This window comes from Corvus moneduloides, chromosome 15 (assembly GCF_009650955.1).
Source record: "Corvus moneduloides isolate bCorMon1 chromosome 15, bCorMon1.pri, whole genome shotgun sequence".
NCBI classification, from domain to species: Eukaryota; Metazoa; Chordata; class Aves; order Passeriformes; family Corvidae; genus Corvus; species Corvus moneduloides.
In genome coordinates this window covers 6,867,276-6,886,375 of record NC_045490.1, presented here as the reverse complement: position 1 = coordinate 6,886,375, position 19,100 = coordinate 6,867,276, and the positions used below count along the sequence as shown (strand labels likewise).

Genomic DNA, 19,100 nt, shown 5'->3' with positions numbered 1-19,100 from the left:
TTCTCACTGAGGGGACCCCTTGCAGAGCATCTCAGATGGCAGTGATCCCCAGGTGACAGCCTGGACACTTGGGTCCCCAGCCTGGACTGGGCACACCTGGGGATGCTCACTGGGACAAACATGGGGTCCCTCCCTCTTTTGTGTCCTTCTCTTCCTCCTGAAGGCTGCACCCCAAATCTTGTGTGCAAGCAGCTCAGCCACAGGAATGCTGCTGGAACTCACGCACCCATGCAGTTCTGAGCACGGGGCAGGGATGCTCTTGGAGGAGCTGCAGCCTTACTTTGAACCACTTGAAGCCCGGGAACATTTGTGGAGGCCCTGACGGTTGTGAAAGATGGGATGAGACTTGCTCAGTGCCTGGTAGGCTGTAGACTGGCTGTGGAAGGGGGAATGGAGGCTGCCGTGAGCCCTGGTTGGGAGCATTGGGAGCTCAGGCTTGTTCCCCAGGCTGGGAGCCCTATGGGGCCCACTGAGCACAGCTGGCCATGGTGCCATGCTTGCCTGAGCAGCCCTGCAGCAGCTTGGGGACACACGTGGAACACCTGTGTCCTGTTGGTACTGAGCTGTGGGTACCCCCACAGCTACAAACCCTGGCTGCAGCAGGCTGGGGTTTGTCACTGCAGTTATGAGTGCCTCTGCTTCCCTGAGCTCTTCCACGGGGTGTCTGTCTCATCACTGGAGAGAAGACTTGTTTTGGGGTGGGGAAGGTGCCCTACTGGGGGTCCCCATGTTGGCCTGCTCATTTCCAGCCCCATGACCCTTCTCCTGCACATCCTGAGATGCAAAAGGTCTGCTAGGCAAGGATCAGGCAGTGGGAGCCTGCAGGGTTCAGGGCTGAGGTCTATCAGTTCCCCCTCTCTGCTTCCCCCCAGCCTCTCTGGAGAAAAGGGGATTTTTTTTTTCTCCCTGCTGATTCAGCTTCTGGAGAAAAATGCCCTGACTGAGCTGTGCCAGGTGACTCAGAGATATCTGGGGAGAATCAGCCCGAGCTGGTCAGGGAGACTGCAAACCTCCACTCTGGAAAAATGAGCGAAGGCAGTAACCCAGGACAGGCCGTGCTGGAAAGGGGAGCCTTGCTGGAACTTGGACCTGCCTGCTGCTGCACTCCATGCCTTGGACCTCTGGGTACACAGGGAGTTTGCAGGAGCTGAGGAAGGCACGACTGTTGCCAGTGGGGGCTGCACCACGTAGCTAGAAAACAGGATCAACACTGATATGTTTGAACCTCGGTCCAAAACCCCTCCTTGCAGCAACCCTGAGCTTTCCAAGCATGTGGCTCAGAGTAGATGCAAACATCCCTACTCTGCAGCTTGGGGTGGATTTTGGAGGAAGAGTTAAATTTGAGCTAGAGAGAGGAGAAAACTTTGAGCAACACTCAGGAGGTGCCTGTCTCTCATGTGGCTGGGGGACCTCAGTGCCTCAGAAAGGTGACTGGGGAAAGGTGAGGGGAGCAGAGTGACATGTGGATCTGAGGGAGTGGTGGGGTGGGGAGCCAGGATTTTGGAGTTGCATCTTTTGAGGGTATCAGCAAATTCCTCACCCTGGAGGGAAGGGAGGAGAGCTGGATGTGAGGAGCCCTGTGTGCTGCAGCGTGGCTCGTGCTGGTGCCCTGCCCTATTGCTATCTCCAGGCCCTCCCACTGCCCTGAGCTATTGAACTACATGGAAAAATCAGTGCTGCGGCATCTGCCATCTCCTTCAGCCCAGCCACTGTTCAGTTTGTCATTTCTCCTGCTTCCCCACCCCAATCTGAGCACAGACCCAACAATGCTCCAAGGAGTCAAGTCCTTAGCTGGGACTGCTGGCCCAAACCCCAGGCAGTGGGGTTATACATAGGAACAATTCCTCGTGTCCTTCCCTCTATCCACCTGCCATATAACCCACAAGCTGCACAGCTACCAGAGAGATGGGGCAGATCTTGACCCTTTTCCTTACCCTGTCTCTGGGCTCAGCTGCTCCTTGCAGTGCTTCTCCCTGCCTGGCTCCCAGCTTGGCTTTCACTAAGCACTGGGGTCATGCACAGCGTATTAACATGCTTAGCCTTCACCCACCACAGGGTTAAGCTGTATTCCCAGCCCCATCTGAGCGGGAGCAACCAAAAGCAGGCAAATAAAGGAAGAGATGGAACTTTGCAAAATGAAAAACACCTTTATTTTTAAACTCTTTCTTTAAAAATGTATTTGTAAAAGTTTACAGCATAAAAATAATATCTCATGGCTATAAATGTGACATAGTACAAATTCTACAAATACAACTGTAAACCTAGAAAAATGTTAACTCTTTGGTACCTTAGTCTGAACTCTGCTTTCTCCTTTGCCCTCATGCTGATTTTGACAGAGAGCATGGAGATAGGTGCTGCTGCTGTTCAGAAAGGCTGCAGAGGAACAGTGTGATGCCAGCAAGCCAGCACAGCAGGATGGGGAGAGGGCACACTTTGGGCAAGATTTACAGTTCTGGTACAATGAATCCATGAAGGAGTAAGGAAGAGGAGTGATGGGACACTAGAGGCCTGCAAGCACAAGCTGGCTTCCTTGCCTTCTTGCACCTCAGGCAAGAGTCATCACTCCAAAGTGCTGCTGGAGCAGTTCCCCTGTCTTTGCCACAGCCAACTAGATCCACCTTGGCATTTCCCAGGGACCTCAGATCTCTGGGTGAAACATGGGAACTATGCTGGGAGCCCAGCAACCCATGTGCTGGCCCATGAAATCTTACTCTTAGCAATATCTGGCCTGCTTTGGGCAAGTCCTGCAGGTGACATGGTGCCTCCACTGTTACAGTCAGCACTGGCCACTCAGCCTGCAGGCAGGGCTGGGATCTGCTGCAGGAATGACCTGTGTGGCTCTGGAGCTGCCCAGTGCTCAGGGAGGACCTGCAGCTGCCCCGGCTGCTCTCTGCCTGGGCAACCACCTGAGGCAAAGGATGCCAAGACGTTGCTGAGGGCTACCAAAGGGCAACCTTTGTGCTCTCTAAGTGGGACACAGACAGGCTGTATCCAGGCTCCCTGGTCATCCTGGAACCTGAGCTAAGCACGGAGCCCAACCAGGGCTGTTCCTTGCACTTGCACATTGGAACAGGGGGTTTGCCTCCTTAGCACTCTGTGAAATTCCCTTCCCCAGATCTGCCAGCTTTGCACAGACCTGGGGCTTCCCCACAGGCAAGCCCTAACAGCCCAGTGCCCTTTATTTGTGGCGCTGCCTCTCCCTCAGCCCAGAGCCCTGACTGGGAAGAAAGACAAGAGCTGCTTTTCACTTCTGGCTGACTTCCTCTGGCTGCACATCTGCACTGCACTTCTGCCCCCCATCCCCATGGGACCCTGTCACAGTCCCCTTGGCAGGTGAACAGAGACAATTTACCTACTAGTAAAGTCCGCTGTGCTCTAGATTTCTTAACGCAACACAAACAAACACTAAACGTGACACTCGCGCTTAAGAAAATAACACACTCAAACTGAGAAGGACAAAAGGATTAAAACCTGTGCACACATCAGTCTGAGAAACACCTTAAATGCGGAAATAGACACCAGAGCGCTGCAATAGTTTCTGGGATACACGTATGAAATAGTGACTGGCAGTAGGATTGTGCATATACTGGTTCTGATAACAGTGTAACAGCTGTAGAGTAAAATATAACCTACAAATAAAAAGATATTGCACTAGAGATGGGCCCAAGCTGTGGCATGTGTTCCTTCATAAGGGGCTCAGTTTGGGTCCACCTCTAAACACAAAAACACACCCAAACAAAAATACTGATCATCAAAACAGAAAACCCAGTGGGACCAGTTTCCTTCAGTCCCACTGGAGAAATTATGGCTACAAAACTGAAGGGCCTAGAACAGTCAAACATTTCTCCTGGCCCTCATCTGCCAGGCCACGCAGGGACTGGAATGTCGGCAGCAGAGAGAGGGAGCGTGGGGCTGGATCTGTCATTCCCAGCTCTGCCAAGCCCTCTCTTTGAGGGATGCTTAGCAAAATAAGTTGGCTTTTCCCAGCTGCCAGCTTGTCCCTGGCTGAGAAGGTCAGGTCACTGCCAACTTGCTAAAGGTGCTGTGAAAGGTTGAGTAAGGACAGGAAAATACCACAAAGTGCAAGACTTAGCCCTAAAAATCACAGGGCCAAGGGCAAGTATTTGGTCATATTCCTCTGGAGTGGGGAATGGTACCGTTTTGCGAAGAGTCTGGTGTACCTACTTTAAGAAGGAATAGGGAGGTGGGGTTAGCATCCCATCAGCAGCCAGAACAGGTTTCAATGCAAAGAATAATTGCAGTAAATCTACTAATGGGACAAAATGCAATAGACATCCAAATGTAGCTAATGCCCAGCTAATAGGACAGGACACCTGACCTCCCCCAGCAGGGACATTTCCCCTTTCAGGACTGTGGAAACTATTTGATAGTGGAAAATCAGTAATTTAATTAGCAATTAAATCTGTACAAGATGAAGTTTAGAATAGGATTTTTGAAATAAGTAAATGGCCAAAGGGAAAGTGAGAAGGTGTTAATTGATGGGGAAATCTTTGGGCCGGGTAGAAGTAGTAAAAGTAGCTCCCACAGTTTGTTCTTGTTGCTAGAAGTATCTAATATTTTTATTAGTCAGTCCAACCCAAAAATAACAGTTTGTTAACAAAATTTGCTGATGACCCAATGTCTGGAACAGCAGGGTGTATCTTGGTGAGAAATGCTAGAAGTGTAGAAAGACGTAGGTGCCTAGATTGGTCAGAGGATGACTCCAAGCTCTCAGTATGTTGTGGCTGGGAAAAGGCTAATATTATCCAAAGCTATCTTGCCTGGACCAGGCAAGTCCAGACCAGCACAGACCAGAACTATTAATGCCCTGTGTGAGGTCTAGGTTTGACCTCACCTGGAGTACTGGGTACTTCTGGTCACCTTTGATAGAGAAGGATGAATTAAAAGTGGAGCTGGTGCAGACAGGGGCTGTTAGGATGATCTGATGTGCCATCCTATGGGCTCAAGTTGCAGCGACAGAGATCCTACCAAGCACCTTACATGTTAGAAAAATCAAGCAATCTGACCCAAAGGATCTCATAAATTACTGCTTCTCTGCAGTGAGGATTGTTTCATGAACTGTGGCCATAGGAGATGGCTCCTTCATTACAAGCAGGAGGAACAGAGGATGGAAAAACAACTGTCATTCACGGTATGTTTCCTATGGATGGTGGGGAATCTGACCACATAGGCTGAAAATATCCTCTGCCGACTGCCAATAAAAGTGCTATTTCTTATGTTCACATTTTACCAAGGACATCAGCCCACAAAACACCTACTCCTCCTTCAGCCGCATAAATGGAAGTACTGGAGTGGTAGGAAATTTAAAACAGAAGCTGTTTTGCTGGGGATTTCTGGCAGAAGTTTCATATCTTGAAACAAAATAAATTCTCAGTGGCTCTGAGGTGGCAGAAGCCCAGCAAGATGCTGACCAAATTTCTGATTTTGTAAACCTGCCTGTGCAATTCTTGTAGGATGCACAGAGCGATGTGCGTGAGTAGGGCAATGAAGGGGTTAATGGGAGTAGGGCACATGCAGTGAACAGAGCTCTGTGTGAAGTGAAACTCATTTCAGAGAAAAACCTGTCTTCTGTGGTGTCAGACCTGTGGTTTTGGGGGTCCAGCTTTCATCTCTGCAGAGGCGGGGTTCACAACTGATTTCCAAAGCCTGGTGTTCCTCCTGCTTTGAGTCTGCTCGTTCAAGTGCCAGCTGAGAGCACAAGAAGCCTCAGACCCATCTGTAAGAAGTGGGGAAGGAGGTGAGAGGCAGGGGGAAGGTCTGGGCCCTTTTAGTTTTCAAAACACTCTCCAAGAGAGAGGAATCCTCCCCGATTCCTCTTGCCCTGCTCAGTTCCCTGTGACACTTCACAGCCCTGGCAGGCTGCAAGGGACTCTGCCTGACCTCAGAAGGTGGCAGGGCATGAGATCCAGTTCAGCTGTGACCAAGGAGCTTCCCAGCCCCGCTCCCTCTCTTTCTTTGGAGCTATCCCTGGGCTGGTGTTCTGGCATCCTTATTTCTGCCCATAATCTTGCTGTGACTCAGGAGGGAACGCTGAGCCCTCCCATCCTGAGAAAGAGTGTTTGGGTGAACAGTTTATCAAAGGTGAGCCTTTGCTTCCCAAAGATAAGGCACAAGGGTTCTGCAGCTGGCGTGGTTATATGATTTCCCAGCAGATGAGCTGGGTGTAGTGGCAGTAGATTAATGAATAACCATATTGTTTCCTTATACTGGCCCTGGCTAGTGGATTAATATATTTGTTCCCTTTAAATCTTCAATGGAGAATAATTAGCTTAGTGTCCACACAGACAACACGAACAACAGTGGCTGCCCTCTTTGCTTCTATAACCAAGTCATTGTGAGGGCATTTGGAGTTCCTGGCATGCCCCTGGAGCTCCTGGTGCCATGCTGGGCACAAAAGGGTGTGACAGCCTCTAGGTGGATGCCGAGCTATGCCCCAGAGCTATGAATACCTGCAGTGCTTGTGATGCTCTATCCACCACAGAAGAGCTGTCGAGAGAGGAAAAGGGTAATTCTGTACCTCCCAGACACTGGCTGGTCTCTTCAGAACTTGACTGTGCTTGGAGGAGAATCCAACGTACTCCTGACCTCCAGCAGCTGAAGGTTGGTGTTGCAGTTTCTCTACACCCCAGCAATGGGCTCCGGGTGGATTATCTGTCGCAGTGGCATTCCACAGAACCACAGCATGGCTGGTGCTGAGACCATCAGAGAAGTGCTGGTGCAGAGGGGACGAAACTCCTTGCCACGGAGGAGGAAGAGGCTGGAGTATCATCTTAGCAATGCAGAAAGTGGTGTCTCGTGGAGATCCAACCCATGTCTTCCATTGAAAAGATGTTGGTCTGTGAGATGTCTCCCTCCTGCAGTGGTTTGATCACTGAGGAGGATGTGGCAGTGATATAGAGGGCTTCTGGCACTGAGCCGCCTCTTGTTAAGGGGGAAGGGGATGGCAGTGGGGAAAAGTCTTCAATTCCCCACCCAACACTGGGAAACAGGAGGGAAGGAGGAATGCTGGGACAGGAGGGGATGTCCTGACGTACAAGCACAAGCATGGCTCTCTGTGACAGCTGGGTCAGCCCCTCAGCCGGCCTCTCCATAAGGAGATGCAAAGTCAGCCCAGCTCTGACTACAGGAAACTCTCCTCCACCTCTTGGTGTCCAGTGGTTGGCTCCTGGCAGCCTGGCTGTGGGTCGGATTCCTGCTCCTCATCCTGCCGGAGGCCCAGAGGGGTGTCACAGGATATTGTAGATGATGTGTTGGCCTCGTTCAGCATAGAGCTGAAGGGAGACAAGAGGGAGAGAGAAATGAATGTCTTGTCCCAAGTCTCCTGGTCAGAGAGGACTCCCAGCAACTGAGAAGCGTGTTGAGCTCCCAGCAGCCCCACTCTATCTGAGTAGCTTCCCACAGGGGAACAGACCATACCAGGTGGGCCTATTCAGCCCTCAAACACAACACACTGTTGGTTGGGTTCTACAGAACATGGCTCCCTGTGTGCTCTCCTCTCCATGAGTGGGGTTGCTTGTCGTCAGCTGTGCTGGCTGATGTGCAGGGATGTGGCATTGTGCCCTATCTTAGTTCATGTCCCAGCTCCTCTGGTTCCTTTAGGCTCATGAAAGTCACAGCTACTCAGATGGGGCAACACTGCCCTCCTTCTCTCCTAGTACATCCACCCCTAGTCTGTGCCTCAGCAGAACATCCCCTTTTTCTCTTGAGGTCCCCATTTCAGATTTGGACAGCTGGGGGGAAGGACAACACTCAGAAGCAATGTTTTTACCTGGCCCGGCTGATGGAGGCCTCCTGAGGGAGGTCACAGCTTGCCTCAGGTTTGGGGTCGGGAAGAGGGATGATATAATCATTCTCGCCCCCGTTCTGGTGCACAGCTGTGTAGAGGATGCTGCTGGTGGGGGAGCTGGCAGCAAGCCGGGCGTTGTTCAGCACAGGAATTGTGGGTCTTGTGCGGACAACAGCGGGGTGGTCACTCTTCATGAACTCTTCATCCACCTGCTGGTACCTCTGCTCTCACAGGGCAGGTTACCAAAAAAAGGGAAAGGTCTTGTGAGTGGGGAGAATGCACTTGTGTTGTGTATCCTTTCCATGCCTGCCAGGGTTTTCCTAGAGGGTCTGGCATCTTCTAGCTGGGTTCATCTGCCCTTACTCCAACAAAGATAGGCCATGAACCTTTCCTAAGGGAGAGATCAGTAGCACAACTTCACAGCTCCAAAATACCAAACAGTTGGAGGCAGGATTTCGATCTCCTGCCAGTTCTGATTTCCGCAGTTGCTGAGTTACCAGCTGCCTGTCTGGCGATGCCAGCTGTCTCGGCAATGTTCCTGCAATGCCCAAACCACCTTCACTGGCTAATGCAGACTTGCTCACAGCAAAATCCTCTGCCACTGCAGCACTAAACACTCAGCTCCAAACCCTGACTGAGGGCCCTCACCAAGGCACTGACCCTCCTCTGTCCCTCCAGCACAGGGTCCTTTGGACACACCTTTCTGTAGCAATCCACCAGGAGGTTTCCCATAAGCACCACCAGCTGCGAGAAGGATGGCCTGATCTCAAACTTCTCCTCCCAGCACTTCTGCATGATGTTGTAGCTGCCAAGAGGGAACGGAGAGTTAGCAGGTGAGGAAAACAGGCAGAAATGCTTCTGTAGTGTGTAGAACACATCCAGGGCAAACACATGTGGACAGCACTTACATTTCATCAGAGGCGTGGGTGGGTTTGGACATCCGATAGCCACGTTTGATGGCGTTGTAGAACTGTTCATTCATAGGCAGTTCAGGGTATGGAGTCCCTCCTGGCGTACAGGGAGAGCAGGAATTAGGCTGCTGGATTGCCTGCCACCCTCCAGCCAACATGCATTTCACACCAAGACTTTCTTATTTTTTACCTTTCCTGTTTCATTTCACTTCCAAATGCAACGTGAGCATGGGGAAGAAGGAGACAGGGAATAAAGTGCTACTCTGACTGGTAAGGTAGGAACTTGGGGGTTAGAAATGCATTTTTATTGTTTTTGAAGGGATCCTGCTAACATGCTATCAGAACTACAGACATCACCATGATCTCCAGGGCACTTACCTAGAGTGAATATCTCCCAAAGAAGAATCCCAAAAGACCACACATCACTCAGGGTGGTGTAGAGGTTGTTGAAGATGCTCTCTGGAGCCATCCACTTAAGGGGCAAGAAGGTCTAAGAGAGAATAAAAAATGAAACAAGAAGAGAGTCAGCTGTACCCACAGCACCTGTTTCAACAGGTAAGAGCCTGTCACCCAAGCTACAAGCAAAGAAGACCCTTCAGATCTGTCTGTGAGTCCAACACATCTGTGACATCTGCTGTCTGTCAGTTCTGGGAGGGACCAGTTGCCTCTTTGTTTGTGCAGAACAGACCCAGCAGGAAGGAGGAAAGAATGGCTGTGCTGTATCCATTTCCATCACAGCCTGCAGTGATGAGTGCACACATGTCACAGTGCGTGTTCTCTGATCCTTGCTCTTGAGGAGGCCACTGACTTGCACAACCTGACCAAAGACTTCTGATGAAAATCCAGGCCCATCTGACTTTGGAAACCTGAGACCAAGCTGGAGAGGGCTAAGGGATGGCCAGAAAAGAGCCAAAGGATACATCCAGATTCTTTTCTCTTCTTACTCACACAGAGTAATAGAAAACCAAAAGCCTCACTTGACCAGCTTGTAGGCAGCACTGGCTGTGCTGCTCCTGGGATTTGCTTGCACAATGAATACCAAAATAATCTCCAGGAAGGATTGCAAAGGGGCTCAGTTTCATTTCCCATTTTGGACAGGAAAGCTGCTATGCCAAGGCTGGACTGAAAACCCCAACCCCTCTGCAGGAGGGTCCCCCTGTCCAAGCTCTGAGTGCCTGTTTGACAGCACATGGGAGAAATCATGAAAGAAGTTAAGTCTTTTATAGATTAGATAGAGATTTAAGGCACCTGTCTCTATTCTCAGCTCCCCCAGCCTCAGTTTCTCTGGGAATGGCCTGTTTTGCTTGGGGTTGGAGATCACCAAATGCCTCAGGGCTGGAGCGGATAGGTTGTTGTTGAAATCACAGGGAAATGCTTTCTGGCAAAGCTCAATTACAGCTTTATCCTCTCCTGCCTCGAAAGATTGAAGATGTCTCTCTGGAGAGTAGCTGCTTGCAAGAAGACACTTCTTCTTAACTTGTGGTCTAGTGGTTAGAGCAGAGTCCTGTGAATCTCTTCCCAGAGTGGTCAGTGAGTCACTATAGCCCTACCAGGCTGCCTAACCTCGCCTCCTCCTGCCTGCAGCTCAAGACCACACTCAGTGCTGGCAGGATGCAGCACTGGTGCCAGTGATGGGGACAGTGCACAGGGGGCAATCCTTAGTTTTGCGGCTGCTCAGGCTCTTCTGTAAAGAGCCAGGAGATGTGGGTACGCAATTCTGCTACTCCACAGTGTACAGAGCACACAAAGTGAACGATGGTTGGCTGTTGACATCATCTCCTGGGAGTCCTGCCCTGTCACCACCTCTGGGCACACTGATGGACAGGTGGCTCTCAGGGGGACTATGTAGGGGGTGCCAGCCCCAGAGCCCTGGGAAGAAGGAGCTTGCAAGGCTGCTGGTACTCACGCTGCCTTTGGAGATATAGTTGGAATCCCTCATGATGTCCCTCGCCAGGCCAAAGTCACAGATCTTCACCAGCTTCCCCTCACAGATGAGGACGTTCCTGGCAGCCAGGTCACGGTGCACACACTGTAGGGGGGAGACAGAGCACTGTCACTGTGAGGGATCTTCAGACAGCCCAAGGACACAGCCCAGCTCCAGCACTGACCCATTCCTGGGGCTGCAGGGAAAGGAATCACCTCACACCATTTCAGGTGTCTCCTTCACCTCTAGGGACAATCATGGCTCGACCACTAGCAGAGCTACCACATTTTTGCTGTTTGCCTGGACTGCTTCCCCTGTGACAGCAACAGCCATATGGATCTGGCAGGGGGAATCTGAACAGCCCAGCAGAGAGGGCACTGCCTGGGCCGGACCAAGCGGGGGGACTTGGTGGGCTGGAGGGAAGGAGTGGTCTCCATCTCTGGACAATCCAACCCAGCAGCCTGAAGGCATCAGAGTTACACCAGCCTGGCTTGTGCCTCCTAGTTTGCCAGCATGCTGGATGTTTTCCGTATGAACAGCCCTGAAATTTGCTGCAGGTGCACTGACCATGCACTTTTGCAGATCAGACAGTCTAGCTGGGGGCAAAGAGCCAGGAATTTCTCTCCTTGTTGATGGCATTGATGCCTTCTGTTAGCCAATGCCCTGTGAGCTTCACACAATCCAGCTATATTACTGCTTGCCCTGGGCTAAGCCACACCTTAGGAAATCCCAGAGGATTAATTTCCACTAAATTTCCTTAATTTCCACTAAACAAGCACTTTTGGTGAGTCCTGGGGTGCTCAGAGCACGCAGTGCAAAAAGGGTGCCTAGTAAGAGTAGTTGCTCTGCTGCAGAGTGCCTTGTGCTTTAGCTCCCTGTACACTGTTTGGTCATCCCAGTAAATAGGGATGATATAATGCCACAGCTGTGCTGAACACAGCTCGGGAGGAGCACAGAGTCAGGGAATTTGAGGTCTGAAGCTCAGTGTAAGCCAGGAGTAGCTGTCACATGCAAATATAGTCACGCTGATCTCCAGGACTGTGTTTCCAAAGGGAAGTGGTCAGCAGCTCTTCAATTGCACAGCCACTTCACCCACGAGGAGTTTGGCACGGACAGAGGGACAGTGGGAGGAAGCTGACCACAGGATACGGCAGAGAACTCACTGTTGGCCACCACCACTGCTCCCACCACAGACCAGCCAGCATACATACGTTTTTGGAAGCCAGGAACTCCATCCCATTGGCCACTTGGAAGCTGAAGCCCACCAAGTCCATGTAGCTGAGGAGCGGAGACTCATTTATCAGTGTCACCCGGTCTGTCCTTTCAGGAGCTGAGGGCAAGCAGAGATGGATGTTGGTGTTACCCAGCACACTGGTGAGCCTCCCACTAGGGGAAGGACACACTGGGGAATGCTCTGCCTCCAGCAACAAAAGAGCAGAGCTGGGAGCTCTCACTGTGAGGACATCTGCCACTGCTGCTGGATGTGTCCCAAAGGCAACCTCTGCAAGCAAAGGCACCCACACCCAAAGTACAAGCACCTCTCCCCCCCGCTTTGGCCAAGCTGTTACCTGAGGGGGAGTAGCTGTCCAGCTCATAGGGGGTGCCATAGTTAGAGGACTCGATGTCAGCGTACTTGACTTCACCCTTCATGTCAGACATGGGCACATAGTCTAGGGAGTCGTCCTTGCTCATGTCCATGTAGCCCCCGTCGCTCTCGACAGACATGGAGAGGTGGCTGTGGGGGGAAGGGAAGAGTCTGTTCAGATCCAGAGGGGAGGAGGAGACACGAGGGCTGGGGGCAATGATTTGTGAGTCTGAAATTCCTGAAACCTCAGCCCCAGCACTGAAATGTCCCACACAGCTGGGAAGGAAGCCCTGCATCATGGATGCAGAAATGTGCAAATGGCACAGCGCTTAGGAAGATCTCAGCCGCCTTCAGGCAGAAAGGGCAGGGGGGAGCTGTAACACTGCTGTATTTTTCTATTGTTTTGGTGTGTTGGAAGGAAATGCTGCTTTCTAGCTTCCCATGGGACCACTTCTTTGTGCTGCCGTGCCTGCATCCCTTACAGCTGGCAACCAGATGAAGGACCATTTCCCTTTCCTTGTGGCACCTCTTGTGCAACTGCCCTCCTTCTAGCACTTCTCCCTTAGGCTTGGTAGCAACTCCACCTGCCCTGGAAATGCAGAGCTGAGGTGTCCAGTGGCTAAGACATGCTGGAAAACCCAGTGTCTCTGTACTCAGAGCATGGCTATGGTTATGCCAATAAAGTTAACAATGCCAGGAAATATTCCCAACTGGCATGGAGCTGCTGGCATGTGTGCTAGCAAACTCAGACTCCAGGACACACAGTTTGCTAACTCCTTGCTGTCAGGAGCTGCTTGGAGGTCACTGGTTGGCACAAGGGCTGGTCTAACAAGGTAACAGAGCAGCCAGCTGTGTCCCAGTGCTGGGCCAGCGTTTATTTCACTGCTCTGGAGAAATGCAGGATCCTTCCTGGCAGTACCAGCCTCCCTCCCTGATGGGGCTAGGATGGGGCAGGTGCCAGGGAGAAGGAGAGAGCTGCTTTCCCAGTACCTGTGCACATGGTCCTCCTTGGGGGTGTTCCCGTAGAGCTCCGCCTCTCGCCGTGCCTTCTCTCCGTAGGACTGCAGGAAGGTGTGCTTGTTGCGGTGCAGGTAATCCACCAGGTCCCCGTAGCGGCAGTACTCGGTGATGATGTAGATGGGTCCTGGTGGGACAGAACACCTGCATCAGTCCTGCCTTGGCCACCATGCCTGTGAATTTCATCCCACTAGGATATTATGAGACTGCAGGGCGTCTGGGCAGGGCCAAAGGGAAAAGCCACCTTTCTGGTACTGAGCATTTTTTGGCATTTGAAATTTGTGTTTGTGGAGGGGGGAATTACAGACGTGCTTTCCCAGTTTCAGTCAGGTTGGAAGAAAGGTGTTCAGAGTCCCACAAGGCTTTCTTAGGAGAAGGATGAATCATTTGGAACCAGACAACAGGAATTATTCTATCTAAGGACAGTTGTCCTCCTAAGCACAGCCCAGGGAAGCAGGGAGAGGACACAGGGTTCTCAGGGCTCATCTACCTCCTTTGGTGCAGGCCCCCAGCAAGTTGACAATGTTGAGGTGAGGTCCCAGGTGGCTCATGATCTTCAGCTCGGACATGAGGGCTTGCTTCTCACTACTGCGGGCTGTGGCTGTTGGGGAGAGCCAGTGTGAGCAGCAGGGCAAGGAGGGGAGAGCATGGCACTGATTGGTCTTGTGGCTTTAGGGTGGGGAAAGGGGGACAACTCACACTTGAGCATCTTGACTGCCACTTTCATGGTGGACTGTGAATGGCTCAGGCCATGGGCTGTTGCCTCCACCACACGACCGAAGGCACCGGAGCCGAGAGTGCGTCCTGCAAAGAAACAGCAAAGAGGCAAAGTTGGCAATGTTCTAGAGGAGACATGAGGAGAGGAGCCTGGAAAAGACAAGTTGCCTGTCTAAAACCACACCAGCCTTGCTGCAGTCATCCTGGTGGGCACGGACATGGTCATGAGCTATGATGTTTGGGGTTGGGGCTGGTTTCCAGAACTGCCAGCTACAAGGAGGGATAGCCGGGAATAACACAATGCTTAATGCCAAAAGGGGCAGCTGGCCTCCCACCATGGCCCCAGACGATCCCCCTTTTCCAGGACCACATTGTATCTCCAGGGATCTCTGTGTTTATTCTGGGTTGGTCTCTTTTGGAGATTTCAACCCAAAACTTATCACCCCCAGACAGCCAGGACCTCAGGAATCCATCAGTGGGACCTGCAAAGCCTTTACCTAACACCAGCTTGTCCCTGGGCACCTCCCAGGTGGAGTCATACGGGAGCTGCATGGGATCCACATAGATGTACTCGTGCCCATCAGAGCTGACTGACTCAATCACCTTCCAGCGGATTTCATAACGAGGTTTCTGGAAAAAGGAGCAAAGGGAAAAGAGACATCTGAGAGGCTGGGAGTCAGAGAGGGCATGGGGGATGTGTGTGGACTTTGTTAGGGAGCCTTTGGTCCCTCCAGCCGTTGTCTCATTCCCTATCTACTCCGGAGATGCCAGGGGCATGCAGGAACTAATGGAGGCCATAGATCCTGACACAGCTGGGACACATCAGGCCCAGCCACCCTAACCCTGGGGTACCACTGTGTCGGCCTGGGAACACTCTCCTCTTTTACCTTCTGCCACAGGACGATCAGGATGATCAGGGAGATCACAGTGAGGACCAGCAAGGCCAGGATGACAGAGATGATGACCACCTTGAATGGCAAGGCTACAAAAATAACAGAGACAGCAATCAGACTCCTCCACCCCTGCACGGCCTAAGCACCCAGGGAAAGGAGGTGAGAGCAGTGCAAAGGGGTCCCTGCCCACTCCTCCCCCAGACATTGACCCTGAGCTGTTCTCTGGGTAGGGACAGTCTCCTCCCGGGCAGACTTGCCCAGCACTTGCAGGGCCAGTCCCCCAGGGATGAGGGGGTGATGGGTTGTTACTGCCTGCTGAAGGGTCTGCTGCCTCAGGAGAAGTTTGGCCATGGGAGTATATAAAGAGGGGCTGTTTTGCTTGGGGGAGAACTGGCAGCTCTGGGCCTGGGCTTAGACCATCCTTCCTCATATTTGGGGTGCTCAGCACGTGGATGTTCAAGTCCATGGCACCATCTAGTGACCCGGGGGCTAATAACAAGACACTGGGGACCTGCCCAGGCACTCTTCTCTGGTCTCCCTGGAGAAATGACCCTGCCAGTAGTGGGAAGAGCATATCCATGGCTATTGGACATAAGGGCTCCACACTCCAGCTGGAATAATCTTTTCTGTTCAACCCAAAGGAAGCCTCATTTGGGGCAGAAGCACCCAGGTTTCCAGGCTGGAGACACAGAAAGGTCTATCTCCCCACCACTTGCTCAAAACTTGACTCAGCCCTCACCATGTGGGACCAGAGTGATGTCCTGGGAGTTGGTGCCCAGGAAGTTCTGCACGGTGCACCTGAGGAGCAGGGGCTCGTGCACCCTGTGCAGCTGCAGGGTGCTGTTGACGCGGTACAGCTGCCGCTCCGCGTGGTACGAGGCGTTGGTCTGCACGCCGATCTCGGCCGACTCGTTCCCCAGAAGCCGGGTGGGCTGTCCCTTGGTGCTGCACCTGGTCCAGAGAGGATAAAGGAACCTGAGAGGCAGAAGGGACCACGCACCACCATGGGATGCCCAGGTGTCTGGGCCAGCAGAATACAGTTAAATAATGGCCTATTATTCTAATAAATAAAAGTCCAGCTGTTCTCATGGCCTCCATCCCTCCACTCACCATTTGATGTCGCTGCAAGTAGACCAGCTGATCTCAGGCTGGGGCATGCCTTCAGCAGAGCATGTTACAGTCTGCTCCCCACTGCTAGCACTGCTGTTCTCCTTGAGATCCACCACTTTAGCTGGCACTGAAAACAAAAGACAGTGATGGGAATTAATCTTCCTTTCTGACTGCAGGATGGAAGGGGAACACGATTCCTCTGGGTAACGTGATTCAACTGTACCCCTACCAGAGCCTAGGGATGAGGTAGGACTCATCACATCAATTGTGTTTTATTTTTGAAAGGGAACAGCAAAAAGATTAAGGTTTGAGGGGGTTATGGAGGAGATCTGCTGCCATGTAGCTTGACTGGAGAGCACAGGGGAAAGTCCTGGACATGAAAGCTGTACAATAATCTCTGTATCTACTACCTTGGGCCAAGCTGATGGTGTTTGTACTGCTTCCCTGTCCCCACTTGCTCTGAGGCCAAGTGTGAGATATTTCACCTGTGTTTCTTGCTTGAATGCTCTTTCTTTAAGCAAGACCACTCTGGAGCTGCAGCCAGAGAAGTAAGGGCTTCATTCTGAGGGTTCTGCAGCAAAGGATGGTGGCACCCCTTATGGCTGCTCCTGCTCTCCTCAGCCCTGTGTCTGCATGCCCATCCTCACCATTTATCTGCAGATGGAAGGAGAGCTCCTGCTCATCATCTTCATTGGAAGCTCGAATGGTGTAAGATCCTCCTTCTTCCTGCTTCACCCGTACCAGCACCAGAGCTGTCTGGTACCTGAGGGAGACAGTCACAGAGTGAAGGCTGTGGGAAGGTACCTGGGGACTGATAATGCTTGGAGACAGCAGCTCCCATCCACCTGAGGCTCGAAATCCACTCATAGAAAACCATTCAACCACCGTGTCCAGCCAGCAATTTGGAGATTGCTTTGTGAATTACCCCCTCCCTGCACCCTGGTGAGGAATGATGGGCCCATACCTGGTTTCTGACAGGTTCCTGCTGGTGATGGTGAACTCACTGCTGCTCTCCATGGTCAATGTCTTGTTGTTCTTCAACCACACAATGCTGGGTTGGGGATAAGCCTCCAGCTCCACCTGGATAGTGTGGCTCTTGTGGACCTCAGCGTACACTGTGCTGGGCACGTGGGTATGGAAGTGAACAAAGCCACGCTCTGAGAGGGCACAGGAGGAAGAGGGGAGTCAGAGAGGGAAACAACCCTGTGCCCGGCCCTTTGGATAAATATGGATCTGGAACAAAACTCTCTGAATGACCAGAAGTGGTGGGGCAGGTCCAGATCCATGCCTTGAGACCTCAGACTTGTGTCTGAGGAGAGTGTGGATGCAAAACCACACTGGAGTAGAGGAGCTCACAGGGCAGCATGTGGCTCTTATCTTGTGGAGATAACGGAGATGGGGCAGTTTCCCTCAAATTACATGAAAGAAGGTCAGATGCAGATGAAAGACAATCTGTCTTCACGTCCCCTTGGCACTGCACAGTGCAGAAGAGCTCTTACCCATACCCTCAAGAGTGTTAAAGAGTCACAAAGGCCATGATGGGAGATTTGGGATGTTTTGAAGCCAAGAAGTGGCAGGGGTGACATGGGGTAAGGTTTAGCTCATTGTAATGGTTACTTAGAGCAGAAGTGAGGAGGGGAGAGAGCTGGAGGCTGTGACAGAGGAGAGGGGGTCACTCTGGGACATCCTGCCTGGGTGCCCACATTGTTTGCTGGCTTTGGGTGTGTGGCGAGCAACGCACCGATCACTTGGACGGTGATGTCTTTCAGGTCTGTTTTCTCATGGTAGCCCTCGGAGACATTGCAGACATAGGTGCCACCGTCCTCCAGCTCTGCATTCTGGATGATGAGGATGGAGCGGATCTCATGAGTGGATCCAGGCAGGAAGTCAGTCACGGGCTCCACAGCCTCCCCTGCCTGCAAAATGGGCACGGGAGACATGGTCTGAGGAGCCATGAACATGTTCTGCCATTGGGCTCACAGGGAGGGGAGAGAAAGTGGTAGAGGACCCCAGTTTGGCTGCCACAGGGCCAGGGAACATGCACCAATCAGAGGCCCCTGAGACAGACAGTCTTAATCCAAGGATATCCCGGTCAAGCTTCCCTGTGTGGCAGCAGCAGCATCCCATAACTTTTGCCATGGGATATTGCTGAGTGATTGCCATGGCACTTCTGGGTGAAGGCTGGAGCTGCTGCCCAGAGCCTGTGGATGTGGAGCACTCACCTGTTTGCGGGGATAATCCCAGTTGAAGTTGACCAGCTCGTTGCCGCTCACGGTGCACATCACGGTGATGTTTTCTCCCTGGCGCACCATGGTCTGCACCGCGCTGATGGAGACGTTCACAGATGACACTGTGGGAAAGGTGGACGAAAGGAATGAATTATGAAGGGATAAGTGGGCACCCAGTCCATTTTTCTTGGGTGGACTGGTCCAGTGGAAACTGTCTTCCCTGAGGGATGGAGCTGACTTGTAGGCAGAACCTACTCTCTAATAGAGACAGGACTAAATCCAGCCTCCAAAGTGATCATCACAGAGGAGATGGGGGAGAGCTTTGCTGTCCCCTGCCATTGCCCTGAAGAAACAGCCACAGCAGGTGCACAGGTGTGCTGAGATAATGTCAGCTCACCCTGGATCCTGTAGACGTAAAAAGTGTCTGAATCCACCTCCTGGTCATCCACGAATGTCCGGCAGAAATAGCTCTTATCCTCAAAGAAGCCTTTGAATCCCTGTTGTGGATCATATGTAGCTGGGATGGGGTTCTCCACCTTCTTCTCATAGAGGGTGACCTGCATCTGTGGGTTGGTCACACGACATGGGATGACAGCCTCTGTGTAGCCCGTCATGAAGATGAAGAGCTCTTCAGAGGTGGCTACGGGGAGGAAAACCAAGGAGGGATCTGTGGGAGAGAGGGAACATTGGTTAGAGAAAGCTGCTTGAAGCTTAAGCAGGGCTGCTCTGTGCTCCTCCGGGAATACTCCAACACAGGGCCCTGACTCCATATTAGCAGGATGCTTCTCCCCACACTTCTCTTGGGAAAGTAGAGCTGCATGTTGTGTGCTTGTCAAACCTCTCCTGGAAGGGCGAGAGAAACCCAGCACTACCAAGCACCACTGCTCCCCTGCCACTTGTCCCAGCAC

General features: G+C 52.1%; 1 protein-coding gene across 2 annotated transcripts in view; it reads right to left on the bottom strand.

Moving 5' to 3' along the window:
• Positions 1 to 2,127: 2,127 nt before the first annotated feature.
• PDGFRB (platelet derived growth factor receptor beta) overlaps positions 2,128 to 19,100 on the bottom strand; it is a 31,858-nt gene continuing 14,885 nt past the window's right edge. For both annotated transcript variants that reach the window (XM_032124800.1, XM_032124799.1), the window contains exons 4-23: positions 18,590 to 18,859; positions 18,187 to 18,314; positions 17,706 to 17,880; positions 16,929 to 17,121; positions 16,612 to 16,727; positions 15,965 to 16,091; positions 15,594 to 15,805; positions 14,849 to 14,943; positions 14,459 to 14,591; positions 13,944 to 14,048; positions 13,735 to 13,845; positions 13,218 to 13,371; positions 12,211 to 12,377; positions 11,854 to 11,972; positions 10,625 to 10,747; positions 9,097 to 9,208; positions 8,716 to 8,815; positions 8,507 to 8,612; positions 7,790 to 8,028; positions 2,128 to 7,292 (exon numbers count right to left, since the gene is read on the bottom strand). In XM_032124800.1, the coding sequence (XP_031980691.1) occupies positions 7,142 to 7,292; positions 7,790 to 8,028; positions 8,507 to 8,612; positions 8,716 to 8,815; positions 9,097 to 9,208; positions 10,625 to 10,747; positions 11,854 to 11,972; positions 12,211 to 12,377; positions 13,218 to 13,371; positions 13,735 to 13,845; positions 13,944 to 14,048; positions 14,459 to 14,591; positions 14,849 to 14,943; positions 15,594 to 15,805; positions 15,965 to 16,091; positions 16,612 to 16,727; positions 16,929 to 17,121; positions 17,706 to 17,880; positions 18,187 to 18,314; positions 18,590 to 18,859 (2,936 nt within the window). In that variant the 3' untranslated portion in view covers positions 2,128 to 7,141. The remainder of the gene's footprint in view (positions 7,293 to 7,789; positions 8,029 to 8,506; positions 8,613 to 8,715; positions 8,816 to 9,096; positions 9,209 to 10,624; positions 10,748 to 11,853; positions 11,973 to 12,210; positions 12,378 to 13,217; positions 13,372 to 13,734; positions 13,846 to 13,943; positions 14,049 to 14,458; positions 14,592 to 14,848; positions 14,944 to 15,593; positions 15,806 to 15,964; positions 16,092 to 16,611; positions 16,728 to 16,928; positions 17,122 to 17,705; positions 17,881 to 18,186; positions 18,315 to 18,589; positions 18,860 to 19,100) is intronic.